Source organism: Trachurus trachurus (genome assembly GCF_905171665.1).
Source record: "Trachurus trachurus genome assembly, chromosome: 3".
Taxonomy (NCBI): Eukaryota; Metazoa; Chordata; class Actinopteri; order Carangiformes; family Carangidae; genus Trachurus; species Trachurus trachurus.
In genome coordinates, this window is record NC_139893.1 from 14746582 (window position 1) to 14773477 (window position 26896).

Consider the following 26896-nt stretch of genomic DNA (forward strand, 5'->3'; position numbering starts at 1 on the left):
ATGGTGAGGTCACGCCTGTCTGAAAGGACACTGGAGCCAGAGAGAGCGACTGTCTGATGGGCTGACTGTCTTTGCTTCTTCCTACTTAAGTTATGGAAGAGTAGGTGGAGTGAACATTAAAAGTGACAGGTAAATGCTGCACTGTTGGACTAGTCAGGATTTCAAGAAGCAGGAAGGAAATGTAAGGAAGTCACACTATCTGCACCTTTTAGCTCATAGTTAGCTTTCAGTCACTATTCGTCTATTATTATATGGAAATATGCTTTTTAAATTTGTATATTTTAAGATATTAAAGCAGAAGTAAGCGATCTGGTCGTTTTGGCTAACTTCCTGTCAGCCGATGGAGTTAGCAGTCCCCGCCCTCGTCCCTACGTCACCACATTCACGCGCATCCCTTGGCTGCACACACAGAGAGGACCGCCCCTTTATGCCGTTCTCTCTCCTCATTGGATAAAGGTTGTAGGATACAAGGAAAGTTTTCTCCTCTGCTTACAGCAGAGCAGAGTGACTGACAGACCCGTGTTTCAGACCAAACACTCTATATAAGTGATTGCTGTCGGAAGATATAACTATTTAAGACTTATATTAACACAAATATTTCCCTGACTTCTCAGACAGAGGGGGTTTGCACAATATCCTCCTCCTGAACACTGCCCCCAAGGTAAAACATCCACTGATGCTCCCTGACCTCCTTACAGTCATGTTCCTGAACTTTACCAGAGCTTTGTGTTTCCACCTTGCGAAGTTCCCCCCACAGGCTCAAAGAACTGAATGGCTTTGGATCCTCTCTGCCTCCTAAGCCATTCTACAACTTACTCAAAGGCTTTAAAATGTTGAGGGTGTGACTCATTTTCTCACTGAACGCGTACTGAATGGAATCTAAGTTTATTACTTCCTTGAAACAGTAAAACCCAAACGCCCTCCTCCTCACTGTACTTCCCTCTTCCTTTATCCCTCCCCCTCCCTGCCTGTCCTCCACCCTCATTAGCGCCCCCCCCCTTTTCCTCCTCCATCCCTGAGTTGGCCTTCAAGGCATCAGCATACCAGCCAATGGTAGAAAAGAGGATGTGGCACTAACCCCCGCCTAGATCACTCACACTCCAACCAATGAGTTTACACAAAGTGGGCAGGGCTCACGCTCGGCTCCTCCCTGCACCTTCTCTCTCTTTCTCCTCCTCTCTGCCTCCTGCGGCTAAACTTGCTGTCTCACTCATGCTTCCTGGCTTCACTCACATGCACAGAGAAAGAAGAGCTGTAGAGTCTTAGCGGCACATGGAGAAGCTCTGTCTATTTTAAACCACACCGGATTGAACTCGGGATATTTTTATATCTCTTGCAGCGTGTGAGAGAGTTTATGTTCAAAGCAGAGCCAGAGCAGAGTTTCTCTGTCTTTTTGTTACCTTTTTATTTTTGGATTTTTATCCATCTGGCTGTAGGTGAACGTGTGTGACAGAGAGGGAGAAAGAGAGAGAGTGTGTGTGTGTGTTCAAGTGAGTCTGCATGTGTGTGTGAGAGACAAGAAGGACCAGGATGATTGCGGCCCAGCTTCTAGCATATTACTTCACTGAACTGAAGGATGATCAGGTTAAAAAGGTGAGTGCCTTCTGTTTCTTCCGCATCTGTCTTAGCTGCTGTTTTTGTCTGTGTGTGTATGTGTGTGAGACACAGAGAGAAAGAGACTGGAGAGAAGAAAAAGTTACAAGTAGTGAAGAGAGAGGAGCATGTTTCCTAGAGGTCATTGAGTTCATTCACATGCCATCATGAAAACTTTGCTGTAAAGCTGTAGTTGTGTTGAGAAGTGTTCACAGATCCTTTTTCAGGAAGTGAATAAAACACTGGTCATGTGCAGAGAGCAGTGTAAGACATCACTGAGATGTTCTTGTAGTAATGGGTGATGGATCCGAATCAGCCTGGTCCAGTGAGACGTGACTAACTGCACAGGCGTGGGTTTGTGTAGTAAGATGTGAAAGTAGACACGACGCGTGTGTGGCTGGCTGATGCCATGATGTAAGTTTTAAGAGGTGTGGCAAAGAGGAGAGGAGGAAGTCAGAGGCAAGCATGATAAGACAGAGGGGCAGAAGGATGACGGTCGAGGAACTTGACATGAAGGAGCAAAGACATTTGGGGGGTCACTGACTTTCCTTTATGATCCTGTTAAAATGATACTCTTAAGTTTTCTTCGCCGGTGTAGAAAGAGACCAATCTTTCACCATATCTGCACTTACACATCATCCATATCAAGCAAGAAGCAAGATTTTTATACAACTGAGAAAATGTAGCTTGAGAGAGGAGGAGAATGACATGAGGTGAAGTCCATGAATGTGCCTCTTTCATAACTCTTCAGCTGAGCGGCCCCCACTGTAAGACTCCAGGGACAACACACTGACTGGACCACTCAGAGTGGAGAGTGTGTGAGCGCAGCTTTTTCCAGTCACAGACCTCCACACCTCCCAGTCCCACTGATCAACTGTGCCATATAATACCACGTTGCCAGGAAACAACCTCATTTATTTGTATTCTGTAATCAAACATAGTCCCTTAACGTAAAACCGAGTCAGGACGTTACAATGCTTCCTGACTCTTTGGGAATGTGATCCTCACATTTTGTCCGAATTTGAAATCCCGGCCCAACATGTGCTTTTAATTCACATATTGTGCAAGGGCCCTTTAAGGTCTCCTGCTGATGATGTCACACGTGATTACTGACTGCAGATTATGCATAAAACCAAATGCTGCGTTTTTTTTCCTGTGTCGATGGAAAAAAAATGCCACATTTTCTCTTTTGTTTTTCTCAGTCAAGTTAAATTATGCACTCTTTATTCATCTAAGACAAGACACAAAGCTGTCATACCCAGGTGTGCCTGCTGCGCCGGCGTCAGATCACAGACTGTTATGTTAAAATACATTCATCAGCAGCAAGGATCTGCTGTAATACAACACATCTCCCTCCTGCTTTACTCCTGCTCTCTTCCTCTCCCTGCCTCCCTAAAATAGGCCAGCTTTGAACCATGTGACCACAGGTGACGGGAGGAGAAGGCTTACACACAAATACACCCACACGCTCACATACAGTGCCAGGTGTGTTGCTATTGTGTGGCTTTTTCAAAGAGCAGGGTTAGTCTATAGGCCTCAACCACAGCTCAGGATTTAAATGGCCGTAAAGAAGTGAAAGTGTGAAGATAATTTCGAATCTGCCGTTGACTGGGTTGTGTCTGGGGTTGTCAAAGAGGCCCAATCAGCTGAGTGCATCTCCACTCCGCTCAGCCCACTGCACTGTCCTTGACTTTAATCCCTGATACACTGTCAGCAGTGTTTTGATGTGTGTGTATGTGTGTCTGGGTGAGGTTGAAGAAGGTTTGGTGCAGGAGAGGGCAACGTAGAGGACGGTATTTTTCCACATGGCGAGGCTGTGCGTGCACAACACCGCGGACACGCACATGCACAATGGAGTCAGGTTTCAGTGGTTCCCTGAAGCACCTCACAGTGACAAGGAGAACGGGGCATTGTTTGGAGGAATGCAAACAGAAAGGAGACAGAGAAGGAGTGAGACTGGAGAAGAAAAAGGGAGGGAAGGGAGGGAGAGGTGGAGAGAGTAATCTTTTCCTTCCTGAAACTCAAACAGTTTGAGAGAAAGTTGTGTGTCAGAGGTGTGTTTAAGGGGAAACATGGCCTTTACAGCCTCATGCGTGCAAACCACAGAGGCCTCGTGCAACCTCACCGGGGGGGTGTCACTTTACTCGACAGTGGTGAAAAAAACAGACACTCCTTTTTTAGTCAGAAATTTCACTGATAAACTAAGAAGGTGTGTAATTGTGATGAAGACAGTGGTGTCTTTTATTCGTGCTTGGTGTAAAGCCCACACTAAAGATGTTTATCTGAATTGAGTGAGATCAGATGATGCCCCGCTGCTACCAAATAAAGTGCTTAGACATGGTTTCCAGCTGCAGAGTGCTGAGTCATAGTACAGTGATGCTAATGTCTTTCCTGCAGCATGAACTGAATTTAACCTGTAGTTCAACGGATGTCTCTTAGTTTCATGTGGAGACAGTGTGGACAATGCCTGCTTTTAATCCTCTCTTTTGCAACAACGACCTGGCAGCTCAAGCTAGGAACACATTGTTATTTATGTGGACTGGCTAAGAATGCATTCTCATTCAATTAGCTGATTAGGAACACATGCCTAATTTAACCACCCATTTGAATAACAGCCCAAGTCAGTTGAGTTCACATATATTATAATATTATATATTATTATATATTATGCGAGTTACCGAGAACACAGCCAAAAACACCACTATTTATGAAATATAAAACATTATATTCTGTATTTGGTTGTGCAATTTGTATCATTGGCAATGATCAATGTGGAACCAGAAGAGGAAGAGGCGACATAGTGATAAGAGTAATATAACAGTAAGTGCAGTAGCAGTGTTTAGCAGCAGCTGGCATGAGCAGAATGATCTGGCAGTAGATCGACGTGTTGAAGTGCCAAACATGAATGGATCTGTTTACATCAGCTGACACCTAGAATAGTGCACATGATCTACACTAAACTTGTACAGGCTTAATTTCTTCATTCACAGAAACAAATGCACACGTGTTTTCCAGCATGTTCAACAGAGTCGTACCACAACTTAGTACTGTATGTGTTCCTCTAACATTGAATGGAAAATATTTGAACACTTGGTTAACTCATGCTTCGCTGATCCATGTGTAGCCCAAAACTTGGACAGGACTGAATTGAACACCACTGGACAACTGTATGCATTATGTATAATGTGTTTTTATCTGGAACAGAACTGTGAAAATGAATTTCCCCTCGGGGACAATAAATTATGAATCTGAATCTGAATCTAATAATAATAAATTGTATTTAGAAAGCACCTTTCAAGCCACTCAATGACACTTTAGCGAGGAGTGCATAAGATAAAATCATCAATAAACAACATCCAAACACAAGAAACATACAGTAAACAACATTATTTTGAATGTTGCTTATTGTATGTTTCTTGTGTAAATCATCAGTAAAAATAAATACATAAAAAGAGCAAATATTAATGTACAACAATGCATTAAACTGTGCAAAATGAAGGGAGTGTTGGAGTTATGGGTGCAATAAAAGTGTAATAAAAGTGCAATATACTCTTTCAGTGATTAATCATATAGTAGTCCGAACAGTTCTTCAGTAACAGGCTGTCTGCGCTGTGAAGTTAAAAAAACAACAACTTTATTTTCCCTGAATCCAAATTAATATAGGATGTTTCTGTACATGCTGGAAACTCCAGACATTTTTGGTGCAGTGGCTCTTTCTACATCTGCTTTCCTCATGTTCAACAGAGAACCTGGGTCAAACAGACTGAATGCAAATATACATGAACATGTACACAACAACAAACTCTTAGTAACAGATATTTTTAAACAGTTTTAATGTCTTATCATAAGGACAAATACCCATCGTGACATGAGGTTTAATCAGCAGGATGTCAGTGTAGTTGACTTTTAATTGCTCTCCTTTAAACTGTTCAATCTGAGTTGGATTGTTGATTTGTCACATGAGTGATTTGGAAATTCTGCTGGAATATATACAGTATGTTTATTATATAGCAACTATAGTGGCATTAAGTTTGCATGTGCATTGTTAATTTTTGTAGGTGTCTCTGTGGTTGTGACAGCTGAAGAGTGTAGTATTTGTGTGTAGTCACAAAAAGCCAGTGGGGGGTTTGTTTACTGTGTAATTGGTATAACAGATGCTGAGGGCCTGCAGCAGGGCCTTGAGGGGAGGGCGTTGACAGGCACCAACATGTCACTGCTGTGAAAATGTCTTGTCAAAATTCAGAGTAGACCTCAGTGTAAAATATAACGATGCTGTCCAGAAGCTTAACAGCACTGATTATAAATAATAATAAAATTGAGAGGTTACATTTTCTCAGCTGTGTCTGACAAGAGCATGTGCTAATGAGCTTTCATCCCAGAGACTCCACATTTAGACACATTATAGGGAATGTAACACCTACAGAGTTGTTAAAGTTGGACAATACTGGCCCCATGTAGGTGACTCTCCAGCCTTGTTGGCTCACAGCCTGTTTGTATTATTCAAAACCTGTTAACGTCCATCTGTTGTGTGACAAAAGCTAGACTGACCACTTAAAATCTCAAATCTCATCACAGCTGATTCTGTTATCATATTCTATGTCACCCTGTATACTGTCTTTTGTTGTCCTTTTCAAATCATCAAAATCAAACTATATTTATATGTTGAACTGGATTTTTTCTACTGTAAAGTCCATTTCTGTGGCCAGCACGTATTATTTCCTGTCAATCCTCTCACTCCCGAAACTGGAAATTGTTCTGCACCAGTTACCAAAGACCAGCGCTATACAGGAAATGCAGTTAATGTGTGACTCCTTAAACAGGAAGTTACTCAATTCCTTTCTAATGCCTGTTACAATGCATAATGCTAGTAAATTATACACAGAGCCATAACAAACGTCATAGTACATACAGGAATAGTTGGTTTGTGAATACTGAATCATGTGTGCACTAGTCTGACCCTGAACCACTGGGAATCACCTGTTTTTCTGCACTGATTGATCATGAAATGTGAAATGATTTTAATCTAAACCACGAATACAGAGAATCACGGTGTCTTTAAACTAATATCACACAAACAATTAAAATATCTTGTGTCTTTATTGAACACATCCTCAGCTGAGTAAGTGTAGTATTTAAGTAGTGTTTAATACATATTTAATCATGGGTCAAACCTCCTTTGGCATCAGATACCTCAGACCAGCTCCTTTAGAAGCTGCTGATGAGATATTTATAATGATAATTCAGAGATTCATATAGTGTTGAACTCTTTGGGACAGTCAACATAATCTCTACTGGATAATGGTCTAGGCCAGAAAGGTGGATTTTCTTTGTTGCATTCTTTCTGTTGTAGATTTATTTAGATTTTTAGTCTCATTATCCAACAGCAACACTCAACACCCATCTACTGTGCTTCAGCAGGTGGACAGCCACACTGATGTCATCCTATAAGATACCTTGATAAATATGGAGACATATGGAGACCATGCATGTTCTTCGTGAATAATTCAACCTTAGTTTCATCAGCCCATAAAACACTTTCCCAGTTGTGTTGTAGACAGTCAAGCTGCTCTCTGGTGCTTTTTCGGCGAGCTGCTGGTTCTTCCGTGATGTTGATGGCAGGATACCATCCTCCATGACTTGTGTATGGTACAGAGACTAAATACAGTTACAATGGAGCTGATTGGAGTCATAAATCATCTCCATACTCTAGTCTAATGGTCGATTAATGAATATCTAAACTCTTTGAGGAGATTTTATAATCTTTTCAGTGTTATTTATGAGTCGGTGCTGCTGTAACCCACACCTCCTCTCCACGAAAGAAAACCCCTGACTCTAATTAGCTCTTTTTAATGTCATTAGCTGAGGGCTTCACATACTACGCATACTACACGTACTACACATACTACATGTACTACACTATGAATGGTGGAATTATATTTTTAGTGTTGGCCAAGGACAGTACTCTAATTTGGGAGTTGATAAGATAGTGTTTGTTTATAATTATGACTGTATCTGACTGTATTGATATGCAGATGGACTTAATTTAAAGGGTTAATTGATTTTTTTTCTTGCCTCTGTTGCAAAGATTCTGGGAGTGAGTTATGAAACAGACTGGTGATAATCCAGTTATGAGTCCTACTGACAACTGGAAGAGTTAATCCTTCTTAGCTTCACCGTCATTTTACAGAGCAGGTCACAATGAACATGACACTTAACCAGAGTTATGTGTGACTAATATTGTGCTCGTGGTTTGCCACACTGTCAGATCATAGAGCAGGTCTTTGCTTCACCACACTGTGTGATGCAACAGTAGATTTCACCAGCATTGTTAAACATCCTGTTCCCTGAAAGGCCACAGCCTACAGCTGTTGTGTCTGTGACATTTTACACACTGGGTTTCAACGGGTAATGAAACTGCTCAAGATGTGTGATTCCCAGACCTGTGCTCTATCTGCAGATATTGTATTTCTGACATGAACTATTCAAACGTTTTCATAAAGTCATAAAATGTCATCAATTTGAAGTTTGTTGTTGTTGTTTCAATGCGTTTTTCCTTATCTTACTTTGTGTTACACTGATGACGCTGTGTTTTTTATTATACACTGACTGCACAGATGCATTTAAAAACTTTTAACGATCGTTTAACGATCTTGCAATAAAGAAATATAAAAGTATTTTTTATGTTATATGGCTGTGATTCATGTAAGGGTTAAGCAAGCTATGATTAAAGATTTCAGTCAATCAGGGAGTGGATTATCTTCACGGGTGACTAAAACGTTATGGGATGAGGAGTTATTCATGTTTACTGCATCGTTGTGCTTACAGTAACTGTGATTAGTAAAGCCAGTAAATCTCTGTTACTTCAGTTGGAACTTATAAGTTAATTAGCAGAAGTGTGACAGGAAGATGTTGCGTATACTGCATTTGTGGTTGATTCATTGTCAAGATTAAGGAGACTGATGCTTTGTTTTGTTTGTTTAATGTTTCATTTCAGATCGATAAGTACTTGTACTCTATGCGTTTCTCTGATGAGACGTTACTGGACATCATGCAACGGTTTCGGAGGGAGCTGTCCAAAGGACTGGGACGGGACACTAACCCCACCGCTACACTAAAGATGCTGCCAACATTTGTGCGATCGATCCCCGATGGCTCAGGTGAGTTCCTCTGACCCTCACTGAATGGGTATCCACAAAGGCCGCCCACAGTGTTTGTGAATGTGAAGCCCACATTTGGAGAATCCTATAAAGAAGGAAGAAACTGAAATTGAAAAGTATATTTTGACCAACACCACTCAGCTCTGTGAAGTTACAGTATTGTGATGAAGAAGAGGCCTGACAACCATGAGGTGTGTCCAGATCTACACGTGTTTGGCATAATGGGAGGAAATGAACTATAACCATAAAGACAGGAAATGTGCTGTGATGTTAGCCAAGGTTGTTCTAGCTGTGAGTCAACAGTGCTATAACAAATAGAGTGTTTGTAGATAGATTAGATTAGTAGGAGAACCACTCACGACAGTTGGCGATGACGACAATTGAAGGTGTTTATCTGATTGAATAACTATACAATCCTGGAAACTGTGCTGATTGTTAATTCTGTCGTACAGAGAAATGATCATTCATGACACTTTCCACTCCTCATCCGGCACATCCGCTCTCTTGTGTACATTATTATAACATGAATTTGAGATCAAAATGTTTCCTCTTGTAATGCTTGCTCCCCTCTCTCTCCCTGTCTATACGTCACTATGCGTATGCTGTCTAATCCTAATTTACTGCAGTCCCGCTGCCCTTGTGATGCACGTGAAAGTGACTCAGAGTTTGTCACATAATGTACGTGATGTACTTGGGGAAGAGAGTGTGTGTGTGTGTGTGTGTGTGTGTGTCGGTCTGTCCTCCTCTTGAACTGAGAAGCAGATTCTATTACCTAAACATCATTGAAACAAAAGCTATTTCCTCTCTCTCTGTTTTTCCCTCTCCTTTGCCCACAAGCAAACACAGGTCGATACAAAGGGAATCTTAAATCTACTTTAGTCCACAACATAACAGCACGTCCAGACACACACACACATACACTTAAAAGATTAGCACTAATCTTGCCACCATTGTTAGTGAGGACAGTGACAGTGAAAGTCCTAAAGTTACACCAATGCACATACAGTTGTATTACACTGTGTTTTTCTAAATACTATATGTACCTGACTTCATGTAGACTTAATGCTGCTGCTGTTCTGCTGATGCTTGTGTCCTTCTCTGGGCAAATGTAGAACTAAGTATTACAATGGCTTTTTCAATGCTACTGCACACATTCATGGATAAAAGTGAATTTGTTGAAGCAACAGCAGCAGTGTTTAGTGTCTAGTAAGAGAGAGCCGGAGTTAACCTATGAGTTGTGGCAACATTTAATGTTTCGCCATCATTAGATGTGCACACATGAAGCTGAACAGCATGTTCACTTTAAGACTTGAATATCGAAGACCTATGTTTTCTCATTATCTTGTAACTATGATTGCAATCTGCTATGGTGTTGTGTTTCCTAGTTTGAAAACAGGTTCCTGCTCTTCTCTGCTGCATTTACATTCCTTCCTGATAAATTATCAGTCACTCTGCCGAACGTAAACTGCACTGACCTGACCTTGCATTCTGATCTGTGCAAAAAGTTGCACCACAAGACAGTAGTAATGTGAAGTTACACTGCTCAGTTAAGTGTTTCTAAAATCTTTTCTCAGAAACAATATTTAATGTGGCTAACAATCTCAGAAAGCCGGTTAAAGATGGAACACTACAAAATAATCAATGGAGCTTCTTTACTCTAAACTCTGTTTGCAGCTGCACCAGGAACTTTCTGACAAGTAGCAGCACGTCTCGTTTGTGCTTTATGTGTGTACCGTGAGATGAAGCTTTACAGTTTGTACTGAATCACGGAGTAACAAGAAGGGAGTAGACTATATCTCTATCGAGTTAGGTGGCACTGCCTGAATTATCCGCTTTTATCAGTGGTCAGTACGCTCTCTGACTTGGCTCTTTGAAGGCTTTCGCTACCCACTTAATTACAACAAGTTCATCTAAAGGTAAAGCTATAACCAACCAAAGCCAACATGCAACAGAATAAACTACTATCATCACTTATCGCCAAGTGACTACTGACTTAATGTGCATCTGATTTCCATTGGGTTTAATGGGCTAAATATGTAGTGCTCTTACATTTAACACACTGGTATTATTTACTGAACAAAACAGCTGCTCACTCTTTGTTGTTTACACAACAGTGTCAGTTTGAATTTGCTTGTTTCCCTGCTGGATAATAACAAGTTTACTCATGATAATTAACCGACGAAGCATCACCTCTGGTAAAATCTCTCGACAGCTACCACTGGTAGTGTTTTCTAATCAGTAACCAACATACAGGAAGTAGATTTTTTACACCAGTAGGCTATACACATATGATGATAGTTACATATAAGTATGCAATAAGTATGCAAGTTTGACTTTATGTCTGTTTTGGCCCAAAGAGAAAACATAACTTCAGATAAAAGCTTTCTTTCCATACACTACTTATTCCTCATAGCTTTCTTTCCATACACTACTTATTCCTCATGTTGAGTGTAAGTTTCACATTGTGTGACATTAATTCAATGCAGAGTAAAAGTGAGAAGTGTGTCAGTTTGCGAAGCTGACAGAGGAAAGATGTGATATTGCATGTCTTCCTGTTGTGTAAATATCTATTTCAGAGCTGTCTTTATTAGCTGTGTGTTCATAAGTGATGTCAGCAATACTTTATACAGGAAACCAAAGGACTAATGCTGGAAAGGAGCTTTATGAAACCATCAGTGTATAAGTGCATGTACCGCAAAATGACATTTCTCTCCCTCTTTTCTCTTTCTGTCCCAACAGAGAAAGGAGACTTCATTGCGCTGGATCTGGGAGGCAGTAACTTCAGGATCCTCCATGTCAAAGTGAGCAGTGAGAAGAAACAGACGGTTCAGATGGAGAGTCAAATCTACGACACACCAGAGGACATTATACACGGCAGCGGAACCAGGGTAAATCTATACTGAAAAACCCAACACAAGCACACACACACACACACTCACACACACACTCACACTCTCCTCAGCTCAACCTGAAACAACCGCTCCCTCTTTCCACCTCTGTTCCAGCTGTTCGACCATGTGGCGGAGTGTCTTGGGGACTTCATGGAAAAACACAGCATCAAAGACAAGAAACTCCCAGTTGGTTTTACCTTCTCCTTCCCCTGCCAGCAGACCAAACTAGATGAGGTAAAACAAAATCAGATCAATCAACCAGTACTTTTCTTGCTTATGTAATTTACTGTCTAGCTGACTTCCCTGTGACGCACAACATTTTCCAGGTATTATCTTTCATTCAAATACATGCGGATTACCATACAAGTCATTTACATTAAACGTTGCCGTAGCTGTGATGGAGGTCCACAGTTAATACATGATTCAGGCTGTGTCCAGCGAAACCAAGTTAACCATTAAGTTTTAAACCTTCCTGTGTGGTTTCTCATTTTCCGTCTGGTTGTGTCTGTGTCTCCAGAGCTATCTGATAACATGGACAAAGCGTTTCAAGGCCGGTGGAGTGGAGGGGATGGATGTCGTCAAGCTGCTCAACAAAGCTATTAAGAAACGAGGAGTGAGTCTCATATTTTCTCTCATTTGCTCCCATTTGATGCAGCACTTCACTCCTGCAGTTCTAGGTTATCAGTTGGTTTATCCTAATGGATTTGGCAGGGATGCAAAATGGCACAGATGACAGTAAATTGAATTTGGTTTTCCTCCTCATGTGTGTTGATTATTTCAGGACTATGAAGCTGACATCATGGCTGTGGTAAATGATACAGTTGGAACAATGATGACCTGCGGTTTTGATGATCAGCGCTGTGAAGTCGGCATCATCATCGGTGTGTGACTTTAGATAGTCTCTGCCATTATTACACCTCTTAAATAAATAAATAATACATTTTAAAGATAAATCAAACATGTAGAAGAGAAATGAGATCAAGCTTAAAGAGTGTATATGTCTGTGTGTTTAGGCACAGGCACCAATGCGTGCTACATGGAGGAGCTGCGTCACATCGACCTGGTGGAGGGAGATGAGGGCAGGATGTGTGTGAACACGGAGTGGGGAGCCTTCGGAGACGACGGCAGACTGGAGGACATCAGGACAGAGTTTGACAGAGAGATAGACCGAGGCTCTCTGAACCCTGGCAAACAGCTGTATGTCAAAACAAAACCACCACATCCTTATTCATCCCTAAGAGAAGCTAGATGAGCCACTACTCAATCGCAGGGGAAACACAGCATCATATGATGATTAGCTGTCAGTTACTAATAATACTGCACTTAAATAACGCTGAAGTTTGTTCTATTTTGGGTAGAGAGAAACATCATTTCAGAAAAATGTTTAAAAAAATCTGAATCAGAATTGCATTTAACCCTAGAACACTAACGTCGGGTGATTTTCACCCATGAAATTATTGTTTCATAATTTTCATTATGTTGCTGTTGTCTGAGTTTCATGGGTCCCTGGGTAGCTTCATACTGCTCACTGACGTCATTGAAGGTCGGCATGTTACCCTGCTCCCATCCCTAGTTTTTTCAGCAGGTACATGTTCGGGTGGATTTCACCCGACGTTAGTGTTTATGTATCTAAATCTGGCGACCATTTCTGGTGATGCTGAAAATGTTTCTTTTTTCTTTTAACTCCACCAAATAAGTCTCAAATGTCCCAGAAATGGGTGGTCTGAAGGACAAAGTCCCAGCTCCATTAGTTTTTTTTTAAAAAGAATTTTTTGTTAAAAAAAACAAAAAAAATCACAAATTTGGGACATTTTTTCATAGGGTCACAATGATACCTTTTTTTCATTTTGTGAAACATTGTGTAGTGGAAAATTAAGGAAGTGTACTTCAATTTGCCATGTATTGTTGTATTTTAATATACTTTGGTGAGAAATATATTTTTTATGGATATATTATATCGGGTAAAAAATACCCGGCGTTAGTGATGATGTTACTTTTTGTAACGTTAGTGTTCTAGGTAGTAATGTTTTTAAAGTAATGAGTAGAAACTTTCAGTGTGTTTTAGACTAGTGTAGCTGACTTATGATGCAGTGCTTTAAAATCTAAGTTATCCTGCATGTCTGTTATTTAAACAAGTTGTCACAGACAACTCAGAGAAAGAGGCGGTGCTCTGTGTTGGCACACTGCCCTGCCCTTGTAACATGAGAGTACTGTACTAACAATGTGAGATGCCTTTAGCCCCACCATGAGGCGAGTGGCATCTGCACATTGAAAGCTTCCTCTGAATTATGAAGTAGAAGAAATAAGTTGCCAAAAACACAAATAGCGGCATCTTTAGCTATTCTAGAAGATTCATCTGTTTGGAAAAAGACTCAGGATGTCGAGGAGGACTGTTTTACTAACTTCTCTTTTCTTTCACCGTGTCACAGATTTGAGAAGATGGTCAGTGGTATGTACATGGGTGAGCTGGTGCGTCTCATTCTGGTGAAAATGGCCAGAGAGGGCATGCTGTTTGAGGGGAGGATCACTCCTGAGCTGCTCACCAAAGGAAAGTTTGAGACCAAACACATCTCAGCCATAGAGAAGTAAGTCAAACAACATAGTCACAAACAGTAGATTTATTTTCTCATTTGAAGTGGATCCAAAACTGAGTCGCTCGGTCGTGTTATTTTCTGGTCAGTCATTGTGTCTCTTCCTCCTCTCTGTGCTTCTGTCCTTTTTAGGAGTAAGGAAGGACTGTCCAAATGCAGAGAGATTTTAACCAGACTTGGTGTGGAGCCCTCAACTGAAGACTGCATTGCTGTGCAGCATGTGTGTAGCGTACTGATGTTGAAATAACACTTGAATCATCTGAATTCTTTCGCCAGAAAAGGAATTTAAAATAGTGTTTATTTCTAAAAACTTTCAAACAATCACAGCATTTACACTTAGATGCATTAAAACCCATGTAAAATGCAACAGATGTTTAACAACATAATCACAGACATGTTAAAAAAAAACACTTATAATTACTTATAATCTTGTTCTGTCATTCATCAAGGTTGGATCTGCTGCTTGATGTCTGTCTCCTCTCACCCCTGCTTTTCCCTCAGGTTTGCACCATTGTGTCTTTCCGCTCTGCCAACCTTATAGCTTCCACCCTGGCTGCCATCCTGCTGAGGCTAAAGGAGAACAAAGGCGTGTCACGACTTCGAACCACCGTGGGCATCGATGGATCCCTCTACAAGATGCACCCACAGTGAGTTAGAGTACAATATCAACATCTATGTATTTGTATAGGCTCAGGAATGGGTTACAAACTTGTGTTTCATGAGTCTATTTACTATCTGAAGATGGCAAAATTAAGATTTCAGCACTTCAACTCTTCAACTATTTCAGGTATGCCCGTCGCCTTCACAAGGCAGTCCGTCGTTTGGTCCCGGACTCCGATGTCCGATTCCTCCTGTCAGAGAGCGGCAGTGGAAAGGGCGCTGCCATGGTGACAGCTGTGGCCTACAGACTCGCCGACCAATCGCGACAAATCGCCCAAACACTGACTGAGTTCCGCCTGACGAAGGAACAGCTGCTGGAGGTGAGGACAGGGATAAAACTGTAGTGTGTGTGTGTGTGTTTGTGTCTTTAAGTCTTTGACTATGTGTGTTTTAATGAATTCAAATATCATTTATTTCTGCAGGTGAAGAAGCGAATGAGGATAGAGATCCAAAATGGCCTTTCGAAGAGCACTCAGGATTCTGCTACTGTTAAAATGCTGCCAACATTTGTACGAAGCACTCCCGATGGCACAGGTAATACACACATACACATGCACATACTCAAGCTGGTATAAACTAAAAACAATCACAATCCTTAACTGTTTAATTGATCTTTGTCTTTTTGTCTGCCAGAGAATGGAGACTTCCTAGCTTTGGATTTAGGAGGAACCAACTTCAGAGTCTTGTTAGTCAAGATCCGTTCTGGCAAGAGGAGGACAGTGGAGATGCACAACAAGATCTATGCCATTCCTCTAGAAGTGATGCAAGGCACAGGAGAGGAGGTGAGGTCTATCGGTCATTTGACCCAATAATCCATGTCAGACTGACATAATTAAGACAGACAGAGCGCTAGAGAGACACAAGCGTGGGTTAAAGGCTTTGAACTTAACCGCCCGTTGCCATGGTGGCACAGCTACAGTAGGAGGTTGGTGCAGTGACGGTTGTTATGGCTTAGAGTAAAGAAAATAGGATAGAAGCAGAGAGAGTTGATAGGTTGGAGGAAGACGGATAGAAAGGTTGACTGGTCAAGATTAGCACTGAGTTGACAGTCTTTTAAAACATAGACATAACCCCCTTGGTTTAGGTTAATCCTGTCTGTCACCTTTTGGCCTTTTCACCCTCTGCCACCACTTCTCTTCCTGTCACTGTCTTTTAGTAACATGTAACAGGTGTTTTAATCTTGTTTTGCCTAGTTTGACTTCTGCTTACTCTCCTATTGCACAACTTTCTTCTTTTATCAGATTTATTCACAAGTGCAGTTCAGTGAAGTTACATAAAATCTAATATTTAAGGTTGCTCAAGTACTAGATTGATCAGTAGAGGCTGAAAAAATGTGCACATGAAATATATGCTATGGTATCACACATTGATGTATCTTCTCTCTGCCTCCAGTTGTTTGACCACATCGTGCAGTGCATCAGTGACTTCCTGGACTACATGGGGATGAAGAACGCCCGCCTGCCTTTGGGCTTCACCTTCTCGTTCCCCTGTCGACAGACCAGCCTGGACGCAGTGAGTGCAATCCTCCTCCTTCCTTTGAGTTGCACTGTGGTGTCACTCACTCTCACTGAGATAATGTGAACTTTCAAGCAGCATTGATGCAGTTACCTTGACAGCATTGTGTGTTTCATGAGCCCACAGAAAGGCACCGACCCTACTGTATGCAAGATATGACAATGATAATTTGTCTGTGCAGGGCATCCTGGTGACATGGACGAAAGGCTTCAAGGCAACAGACTGTGAAGGAGAAGATGTGGTGGGACTGCTGAGGGATGCCATTAAGAGGAGAGAGGTAGGAGAGGCAGCGTCATTCAGTGAAACATAATAATGTAATGTCCGGTTTGGTAGTGATGTAGATTTGAGTGTCGTCAGCATAACAGTTGATACCAAAATTATGGAAAATATTGCCAGGAGGGAGGATATAGATGATAAAGAGTAGGGGGCCGAGGACAGAACCTTGTGGGACACCGTGAGGGAGTGGTGAGGGTGACGATCTGGTGTTTTCTCCTTGGATGAACTGAGAACGGAGACCCCAGTGCCGGCCAAGCGATCTAAGAGGATAGCGTGAGAGACATTTTGTCGAAGGCGGCACTGAGGTCTAGGAGTATGAGGATGGTGATTAGGCCAGAATCTGCTGCTAAAATAAGGTCATTTGTTATTTGAGTGAGAGCTGTTTCTGTGCTGTGATTGGGACGGAAACCAGACTGGAAAGGCTCAAAGAGGTTATTTTTTGATAGATGATCTTGAAGTTGGCAGGCTACTCTACGTTCAATAACTATTGAAAGTAATGGGAGGTTTGGTATTTGATATAGTGATACAACATTAACTTGTTTGTTTCCTCTTTAGGAGTTTGACCTGGATGTGGTGGCTGTGGTCAACGATACAGTGGGAACAATGATGACTTGTGCCTATGAGGAACCCACCTGTGAGATTGGACTGATCGCTGGTTAGTTTACCTGAATTATGACTCTTTTTGATAAATGTCCAGTTTTCGTTGCTCCGTCCATCTAATGCGTCCGTCTGATCACAGGCACTGGCAGCAACGCCTGTTACATGGAGGAGATGAAGAACATCGATCTGGTCGATGGAGACGAGGGACAGATGTGTGTCAACATGGAGTGGGGGGCTTTTGGAGACAATGGATGCCTTGACGACATTAGGACTGAGTACGACCGCTCTGTGGATGACTTCTCGCTCAATCCGGGCAAACAAAGGTCAAAATCTCCCTCTCTCACACACACACATACACACATTATTCATATTCATATATCGTATCATATCTGTAGTTGTGTGTGTTTATGTCTATTTAATATTTGGCCTTGTATGGATTTTACAGATACGAGAAAATGTGCAGCGGCATGTACCTCGGTGAAATCGCGCGAAACATCCTCATAGACATGACCAAGAGAGGATTCCTGTTCAGAGGACAGATTTCTGAGACACTGAAGACTAGAGGCATCTTTGAGACAAAGTTCCTCTCACAGATAGAGAGGTAAGAAAAAAAAGAGCACTGGTTTTGTTTTTGTTTATTTGCATAAATATAAAATGCATTAGTCAAGGAGATGAACAGTAACATCATCTCCTGTGAACGTGGCCTGTACACTGCACTCAATTAGCATCTGTTGTATAACAGCATCTGCATCAAATTATCACTATTTCACTACCAGGCTTCTGATGTTCTTATCCTTTAAACTTGTATTTGCATTTTGTTGAGTTAATTTCCTTTCTGCTGCTGACTCAGTCTGTGTGTGTGTTTCCAGTGACAGACTGGCTTTGCTGCAGGTCAGATCCATCCTGCAACACTTAGGACTAGACAGCACCTGTGATGACAGTATCATAGTCAAAGAGGTAAGAAACCATGCAGAACAATTATTATTTTCCCTGACTTTTTATTCTTTTTTTCTTGCTTTTAATTGTATGTTTAATGTTTGCAATTTTTACTTTTCTGGGTTTCATTTTAATATTTAAATATTGTATGTTTATGTTTGTGTTTTTTTTTTTTCCTTTTCCTTTTCCAATTCTTACTGTTTAATGTTTTGTTTTTATGTAAAGCACATTGAGTTGCCCCTTGGTATGAAGTGCATTATATAAACAAAGCTGCCTTGCCTCACCTTGCCTTGTCTTGTGTTACGGTCAACCCTTGATAATACCACGAAAGCAGCTATCAACCCTTGTCCCTTGTTTCACCACACATGGCATTTGCAGAGAATACAGCATTCATATGCAAAGCTACATCAGTTGTGTACCTAATAAAATAGCAGCCGAGTGTAAATACTGCACAGTGAACACAGTGAAAGAGTCTAAGACACATAATACATTGTTATCAGGCTTGTTTTGTGAAAGAGCCAGGCATATGAGGCGATACAGGAGTCAACATTAAGCAAAGGTTGAGTTACATTTGTTATATTTGTGGAGCTCTGACTGGGCAAACTGTTGCATTTACAGTTAGTTGACTGTTGCAATAATGATGATAACGGTTTTCTTTTTCAGGTTTGTGGAGCAGTGTCACATCGTGCTGCTCAGCTGTGTGGGGCAGGAATGGCGGCTGTGGTCGATAAGATCAGAGAGAACCGAGGACTGGACCACCTCAACATCACCGTGGGGGTGGATGGGACGCTCTACAAGCTGCACCCACAGTGAGTTTATTTCATCAATAACTGATCAGACAAACTTATTTACCGTCTACTGAAGTGCATAAAAAATCAAGGTGAGATGTGACCTATGACGACCAGGCCATGTGCTACTCAGTACGGACACATTCACCTTATTTACATTTCATTTGTGTTTGAGTACTGGGGTGGAAAGGACTACAGTACGCAGGAGACAAAAACAAATAGAAACAAGGACAGGCTGCACCTGTTGTAGGCGATGACAAGAAGAGCTACAGGCTATAACGTCACAAACACGTCCTTGTTTGCTATTTTAACAACTTTAACTGGAAGCTGAATTGTATTTAACCATGTGGCTTCTTACTACACTTTGGGAACAGTGGTAACATACTGTTCACTGGTCTGATACACTGAAGTGGTGCACAGCTAATATAATGACAAACCAAAGGCCTTGTGATCATTTTAGTAACAATGAGCCAGTTCATGGCACGCAGAGTACAAGTCAGTGGGTTACATTAATTTAGCTGACTCATGTCTCATGCTTTATTGCACTCAGGTCATGTTGAATCATAATCAAATAAAACACATTTTGCCGGTTGCACTATACAAGAGAGACGCCTGAGTTCAGGTGGATTCTCTCACATAATTAAACACAATTATTTATGAGGTTATTGTTATGGGTCATGTCAATTGATCACGTGTCATGGACAAAGTTCTTAATCCTTTCAGTTTGCAGTCAGTGAACAAGAAACTGCCTGTCCTGGCCATGTTAGCTTATAGTAACATAAACAAAGTCTTAATTCCTCCTTTAGCCAGACAGGAGAGCTCTGGCTGTTTGGCACCAGCAACTCAGTTTCCAAACTGCTGTTAAACTTGTTAAACAGGCACGTTTTCAGGCCTCTGACCTGCAGGCTGATTCAGGCCAACTCTGGTAAAACAGGATCTCTCTTCCTGAGGCGTTGGTGCCGTACACTGCTTCACCTAAAAACATACATTTAGACTCTCTCTGTTTTTCAAATTTTGTTCAGTGTAGTAACACTGTGTCAAATCTTTTCTCTCTCTCTCTCTTTAGCTTCTCCCGGATCATGCATCAAACAGTCAATGAACTGGCTCCTCAGTGTAATGTCAACTTCTTGCTGTCAGAGGACGGCAGCGGGAAAGGAGCTGCACTCATCACAGCCGTGGGCTGTCGGCTGAGAGAAGAGCTGAACAATAAATAGAACATATCTCCTGTCTCACTCTTATCTCCCCACTTTTCTGGGTTCCCCTCGTACTCTTGTCTTTCACTATCTGCTCACCCATTGTCTCCTTTTCCTCCTAAATCAAATCAAACCAGTCCAGTCAATGCGCCATGCTCCAGTAGCTGCTTTAGTCTATGTGACAGAGTGAGAAAGAGATAGCTTTCTCTGCTTTGTTAAGTAGCAGAGAGTCAGGCACTGTGTTGTAGTTAGATCATGATTGATTAACCATTGTAACAATAGCCAAAATTCTTATTGTCTTTGTATTTTTATGATTTCTGAGGTTAAACTCATCTTAGTGATAAAGCATGCACACTCAGCTCCTGAGAAACTGTGCAAGTCAGAAAAAGAAAAAAAAAACTTCACACACAAAGACCATACACAATGCTTCAATGTCGCCATCTGGAGGATTCCTCTGATAACTGAAGTCTGTTGAAAAACAGCAAATACGGCTGCTTCAGGGCCATTTTAACAAAACATTGCAGTACCAAACAAAAAAACAAAAAAACAAAACTTGGATCCTTGCAACATGTTTAGTAGAGGCAGGGACATAAAGAAAAACACTGGTCCAGTCCAAAGTCACCAAAGTGTGTCTGCTGTAGGCTACTCACATATTTTAAAAGGGAATTAAGTGATAGGCATATAATAGTACATATATGTGTGTGTAATGACATGAATGGGAATATTTTTGTTTTAAGTTTTTAATATCTTACCCAGATATAATACAATATGTTATACATACAATGATGCTATTTATTTTATTTTTATATCGGGAGATGTTGAAAAATGTTACTGTTGCAATAATGATGCACTCAGACGAAGCCGTCGTCCAAAATGCCCTCAGACGGCACCTGCGCTGTAAACGAGGCCATGACACAATGACAGAAGAGGGACTTGATCTACAGGGAAAAACCATGTCACATGTTCATCGAATGTGCAGATTGGTTCTAATTTGAGACAACAATCCTACTCTGCTCTAATGTACTCTACTGTAAAATACGTCCAAAGAGCACTTGTATTTTACCAAGTAGAAATCCTGTTGTTGGTACTGATCACAGCTGCTGATAGTTTGTTGTTGTCTTAAGAGGTGTTGGCTGCCCTCATCACCACAGGGGGGCCTATACCTGTCACCTATAGTAACAGTCATGAACATGAATGTGGTGCTAACATTGATGCCAGAGGAACAACAATGGCCAAACTGTGTGTAAGCAGAGTGTTACAGTAGCTAAAAACGTTACGGGGTATTTAAACCCTCCGGAAATAAAGCTCCTTCCCACACTCCCTGTTCTCCATGTGCTCCTAAAGGCTCAGAAGTGAACTACTGTATGACTAGCAGCACAATTCTTACAAATTCAATATTTATTTTTGCTCTTTTTTTTGAAGAGAAATGATCATATTGATGACTGCTACTCTTGATACTCACTGAAGGATTTGTATTTATAAAGATTTATTTGATCATTCAGGTCTCTGAGATATTTTTATTTTAGGCTGGCCTTTTTAATCTCACATAAAGATACCCCTGACTATATTTTTAACATGTAATATATGTATACATACAGATTACCACCAGTTAAACCTGAAGCAATCAAAGTGCAAACTAGTTTAATGTCCATTCCCACTTACTGCCAAGCTAAAGAAGGCCAGCCTCTCCAGCAGGTCCTCAGCTACCCTGCCCTCGGAGGTCATATCAGTCGAAAAGCCGTCCCCATCACACGAAACACTTAATCTCTTTGCCTCTGTTCACGAAACCCAGACTGTATCTGTCCAACACTGTCAATCAACTAGTGACTAAATAAAACCAAACCTGTGTCAATCTGACGTTGTAGTTCTTTACACCACAGACTTTGCAGAAGAAGAGGAAGAATCTCAGACCCAAATGTCTGTTATCATTATTCCCAACGCACTAACTCCACTGCATTTGTATCACTGCAATCACATTTATTAAGCTTAGTACTTTTCACAGCATCACTGTGTGTGTTTTAAAGTGAAAAGTTTGTTACAATGAATCAAAAGTCTGTTTTGTTGTTGTTGTTTTTTACTACATTCTGAAATGTTAACGCTACATGCTCCAATTTGTACAACACTGTCGACTCAACTGTAAATGTGCAACCATCACACAAGCTATTTACATTTGAACTTCATGAGAACATTTTACATGAAACTACTCAATAGATGTTCAAGTTTAATTTCACATCAGATTCTTCTAAGTATAGCAGCACTTTGACTTTTCTTTAATCTGGACTCTACTGTACACACTGACCATGAAAAATTATTACAGTTGCATGAACCAGTGAGATCACAACAAATGACAGACCACATGACTGCACACCATGTGACAGACATTTCAAAGAAAACCATACTATACAGCAATAGAGATATGCTAACAATATAGTTCATGTTAGAGATATTCAGCAGGTTCTGTGAAATGAAGTCAACTCAAGGATGATGATTCTTCATTAGTGTTGATGTTGTAGGCTATAGAAACAGGAAGTGCTTCCTCCACTGCTTCCACTGTCACACAGGATGTCCTGTCTTATGATTAGAAAACGCTGAGGTTGCTCCTGTCGCTACATATTAATTTAAACACTCATGCTGTTTCAGTCACTTCCTACTTTTTGCTAGTATGGCATTTGTTATGTGGTCTCCAAAACAGCCAATCCCAGAGTAGCTATAAAGTTACTGTAATTTGCACTATGGGTTTAATTATGAATGATGCCAAGGTTGGGGGCACAACTCCACAAATAAAGGCAAAAAAGGCCAAAAATATACTTAAAAAATAAATGAAAAGAGTAGTAATGATTTTAATTATTAAAATGTCGCATTAAGTTTGAAGTCCTGTGTCCTGTAGCAGACAAAGGGGGAAAAAAGCGTTAAGGCTCAGTGCTGATGCCAGTGGACAGTTCATCCATTTTATGCACTTGAAATCCACAGATTAGAGACTCCACAATTACATTAAAACAGAAAGGATTTACAATATGGAGAAAGATAAGTAGCTTCATCTTCAGACTTTACCCCAGGCAGCAAATGCTAATAATGCCAGAGTAAGTTGTTGTTTTTCTTGCATTTATAGCTGTAGTATTTTTTTATGTGGTCACTTTTGACCAGTCTTGGTGTTGGCAGAAAAACATCCATCAGCTTTATAGATACATTCATTCATTCACTGTCACAAAGAAGGTTCAAGGTCCCAAGTCAGGTCTAATGCAGATTTCCTTCCCTTTCCTCTGATTGGCTGTTGGCTCATGTATCTTTGTCTTCATCCAAAATCTTTTCTTTTTCTTTTAGGGTGACTTTTAACATCAGTCCAGGGACAACAGATGCAAAATAGCCTTTTGGCTAATTCTGGCATGTTTACATTTGTTTAAATGTTTTTATTAATGTGCAATGTCCCTGATCCTTAAACCTTTAAATAAATAAAAAATAAAATTAACTGCAGTCTTTATTTTAGTCACCTGTCTCCTTCCCATACAGGATGACGTGCTCACCATGAATTGTTTCAGCTGTCAGTGGCTGTGCTCCATGAGTTTGGCAGCTTGTAATTTTGTATCATCTGGCCTCCTCACCACATGTGTTTTTGACGGCGTGCAGCCTTTCAGCTGGATGCAGGTGCTTAGCTCGTTTTTGACAGCCAGGCTTGAGTCGTAGCAGGTGTTGTTTGTTTTGATGGAGGTGTGTGCGTACGGGGCGTCATTGCGGTGGCTGCGTGTCATGGTGACTCTGAAAGTGTGCGTGTGCTGCAGTTCCATCTTGTCCTCCTCCGACACTTTGATGAAGGGACACCAAGAAAATGCATGACGGAAACCAGCACGAAACCTGCAGAGCGAAGAGAGAGTTGGTTTTTTGCTTCATGTTTTGGAACACGAGAGGTGAGGATTTCTTTTTCTTTTTTCTTACCTTTGGTTTAGACAGCAGTAAATGATGGGATTGTACATGGTTGAACTCATTGCTAACCAGAATATGGTCAGGTACACCTGAAAGAGGAAGGAAACGTGATGTGAGTAGATAATTCAGACCAATAATAAATTACATACAGAGGAAGCTGCTCACCTGTTGAATGTAATGCTGTTTATAAATGTCACTGTTAAACGATCCCAGTATGAAGTACATGTGGTAAGGCAGCCAGCAGAGGGCAAAGGTCACCACCACGACAACCATCATCTTTACCACCTATGGGAAATCACAGACAGTTCGACCACTCTGATAATACTGCGCCTGACACATGAAACGACCAGAGCTGTGTATGATGGTGTAGATGTACTGTAGTGTGACCTTTCTCTTGGCTGTTATCTGGCTGTGGTAATGTTCTGTGGCTTCTCCAGGGATGTGTCCGCCCCACAGCGACCGTCCAACCAAGCTGTAGGTCACCAGCATCACCAACAGGGGGAGCAAGTAGCTCAGCAATATCACTGCAAATTGGTAACTGCACAGAAAAAAGGAGAGGGAGGTTCTCTATTGAAGGGTTAGGGTTAGGGTTACCTCAAATGCTTTTAAGCCTGCTATTACGGATGTTAGTAAGTCAGTCATAAATATATGGGTAACCCTTTAATTTACACCGCTAATTACATGGTAATGTCAAGAAATAGCCGAGAAATAACAATTAATTGAAGAATATACCCAGAGATAACGGTCAATTTCATAGAAATGTCATGTTTTTCATAAAGGTAAAAGATTACACGTTATGCTTTGAGTTTTTTGGAAAAGGCCATAACTTTTCTCCACCACCAAGTCTTTGCAATTGACCGTTATTTCTGGGCTATTTCTACGCAGTCAATCGTTATTTCTTGGCTATACTGTGTTTCTTGACATTACTATGAAACTGACTGTTATTTCTAGGCTATTTCTACACATTATGACAAAATGAATTGTTATTTCTTGGCTATTTCCTGACATTATCACGTAATAAGTGGACTGTAAATTAAAGGGTTACCGATGAAATGAACTAAATTTATGGATCCCTCACATAAATGTAGTCTCAGAGATCTTTAACAAAATTGCTGTATACTGATCTGCGAGCCACTGGTGTCATGTTACAACAAGGGTTTTTATAGTAAATACTGTATGCCCTTTTTGTGTGTATAAAAATGCATATATGTACTGTATATATGTGGTAGACTGTGCAACCTGTCCAGGGTGTACCCCTGCCTTCACCCTGGGATTGGCTACAGCCCCATGTGACCCAATGGATGGATGAATGTGTATGTAGTCAACCACCTGTTGCACTATATTATTGATCTGCCTTGCTGTAAATGTCACTGTCTCATTACATTCATGTTTTTTCTTTCTTTTTTTTAATCAATTAAATTCTCCTTTCACCTTAGTTGATGTTTTCCTCCATAATCGTCTGGCCAGTCAACCATGCACACAGTTCTAGGGTAATAAAATCTTGTCACGCTGTAGTAGCACTGAGGGAAAGCCAATAAAATCGCTACAATCCAAATGAGGGCGATCACGACCTTTGTAGAGGTGGAGGACAGACGGGGCTTCAGAGGATGGATGATGGCCATGTACCTACAAAAGGGAGAAAAGGTTGTATGAATATGTATGAATATCTGATTTTCAACTATCTATGACAAGCTCTTTAAGTACACCTGTGCCACAGAGGGTTGAAGGATGAGTTCTGTAATATAACCACTTATTCACTAACTCAGGTTATTAAAGTGTCTGAATTTTGAATTACTGATATAAACACATAGTGATTATACAGAAGACTGGAGAAAGGAGAGAAAAGGGAGAAAAGTACTTCAGCCATCAACCTGAACAGGTCATCTTCAACCTAATAAGTTTTAAGCTATAGATGACACGTGAAGGCTCTTTTACTGTTGATTCATTGAGTATTGTGAGATGGAAGATTAACAAAAATGTCACCATTTGCTCTGTGAAATGAAATGACTACATTGATTCTTCAAGTGGGAGATCAGCTTAATAAAAACAAGTCTACACTGCAGAGATACCACACTGCAAAAAGATCAGCAGCTCTACATTTTGTGTGGTGTTCAGAATTATCTTAAAGCAGAAGTGAGTGATATATTTGTGTTAATATAAGTCTTAAATAGTTATATCTTCCGACAGCAATCACTTACATAGAGTGTTTGGACCGAAACACGGGTCTCTCAGTCCCTCTGCTCTGCTCTGAGCCGAGGAGAAAACATTTATCGTATCCTACAGTTTTTATCCAATGAGGAGAGAGAACGGCATGCAGGGCTGTGTGTGCAGCCAAGGGACGCCGTGAATGTGGCGACGTAGGGACGAGGACTGTTATGGTGCGTTCAAGGAAACTCGTATTTTTCCGACCGTGAAGTCGTACCAGTTCGATCTGGTACGAGTTCACCGGTCGGAAGTTACGAGTGGCCGTCATAGTGACTTTCACCAGTAAAACAGGTCGGAAAAACACGAGTGGGTTGCCTGGAACGCTACAAAGTCGTAAGTTGTGACTTGAAGCTGTAATTTACGATTTCAAAAGCCTGCCTGGAACGCAGCATTAGCGAAAACGACCGGACCACTTACTTCTGCTTTAATTATATTTAAATACACTTTGAAAGTCATATGGACAATAGGCAGAGACACATTTGTCTATAAATCTACATTTGTATAAACATCAAGAAGATGTATACTATGCCTGTATGCTTGTCACTGTGTGTCTGTGATTGTGTTCTGGCCATC

The 26896-nt window shown here is 41.0% G+C and overlaps 2 protein-coding genes across 2 annotated transcripts in view; one reads left to right on the plus strand and one right to left on the minus strand.

Moving 5' to 3' along the window:
• Positions 1-1234: 1234 nt before the first annotated feature.
• Positions 1235-21996, plus strand: LOC310984122 (hexokinase-1). The gene is made up of 21 exons (XM_083969248.1): positions 1235-1593; positions 8588-8750; positions 11490-11638; positions 11756-11875; positions 12159-12254; positions 12423-12522; positions 12655-12838; positions 14071-14226; positions 14365-14452; positions 14734-14879; positions 15020-15212; positions 15315-15426; positions 15526-15674; positions 16285-16404; positions 16589-16684; positions 17239-17338; positions 17423-17606; positions 17729-17884; positions 18153-18240; positions 18883-19028; positions 20074-21996. Exons 1-21 carry the CDS (start codon positions 1531-1533, stop codon positions 20219-20221), a joined length of 2757 nt encoding a protein of 918 aa, XP_083825374.1. The 5' UTR covers positions 1235-1530; the 3' UTR covers positions 20222-21996.
• A 1743-nt stretch (positions 21997-23739) lies between these two features.
• tacr2 (tachykinin receptor 2) overlaps positions 23740-26896 on the minus strand; it is a gene marked incomplete at its 3' end in the record, with an annotated part of 7723 nt that continues 4566 nt past the window's right edge. Inside the window, exons 4-8 of the mRNA XM_084001536.1 lie at positions 25550-25744; positions 24506-24656; positions 24284-24403; positions 24131-24207; positions 23740-24049 (exon numbers count right to left, since the gene is read on the minus strand). Of these exons, the coding sequence (XP_083857662.1) occupies positions 23740-24049; positions 24131-24207; positions 24284-24403; positions 24506-24656; positions 25550-25744 (853 nt within the window). The remainder of the gene's footprint in view (positions 24050-24130; positions 24208-24283; positions 24404-24505; positions 24657-25549; positions 25745-26896) is intronic.

What these genes read in the sequence shown, in the direction of transcription:
- LOC310984122 (XM_083969248.1), top strand. Translation starts at nt 1,531, where the DNA reads ATGATTGCGGCCCAGCTTCTAGCATATTACTTCACTGAACTGAAGGAT. An exon ending in AAGCTATTAAGAAACGAGGA is followed by an intron (nt 12,255 to 12,422) that starts GTGAGTCTCATA and finishes TGATTATTTCAG; the next exon opens with GACTATGAAGCTGACATCAT. An exon ending in CGAAGGAACAGCTGCTGGAG is followed by an intron (nt 15,213 to 15,314) that starts GTGAGGACAGGG and finishes TTATTTCTGCAG; the next exon opens with GTGAAGAAGCGAATGAGGAT.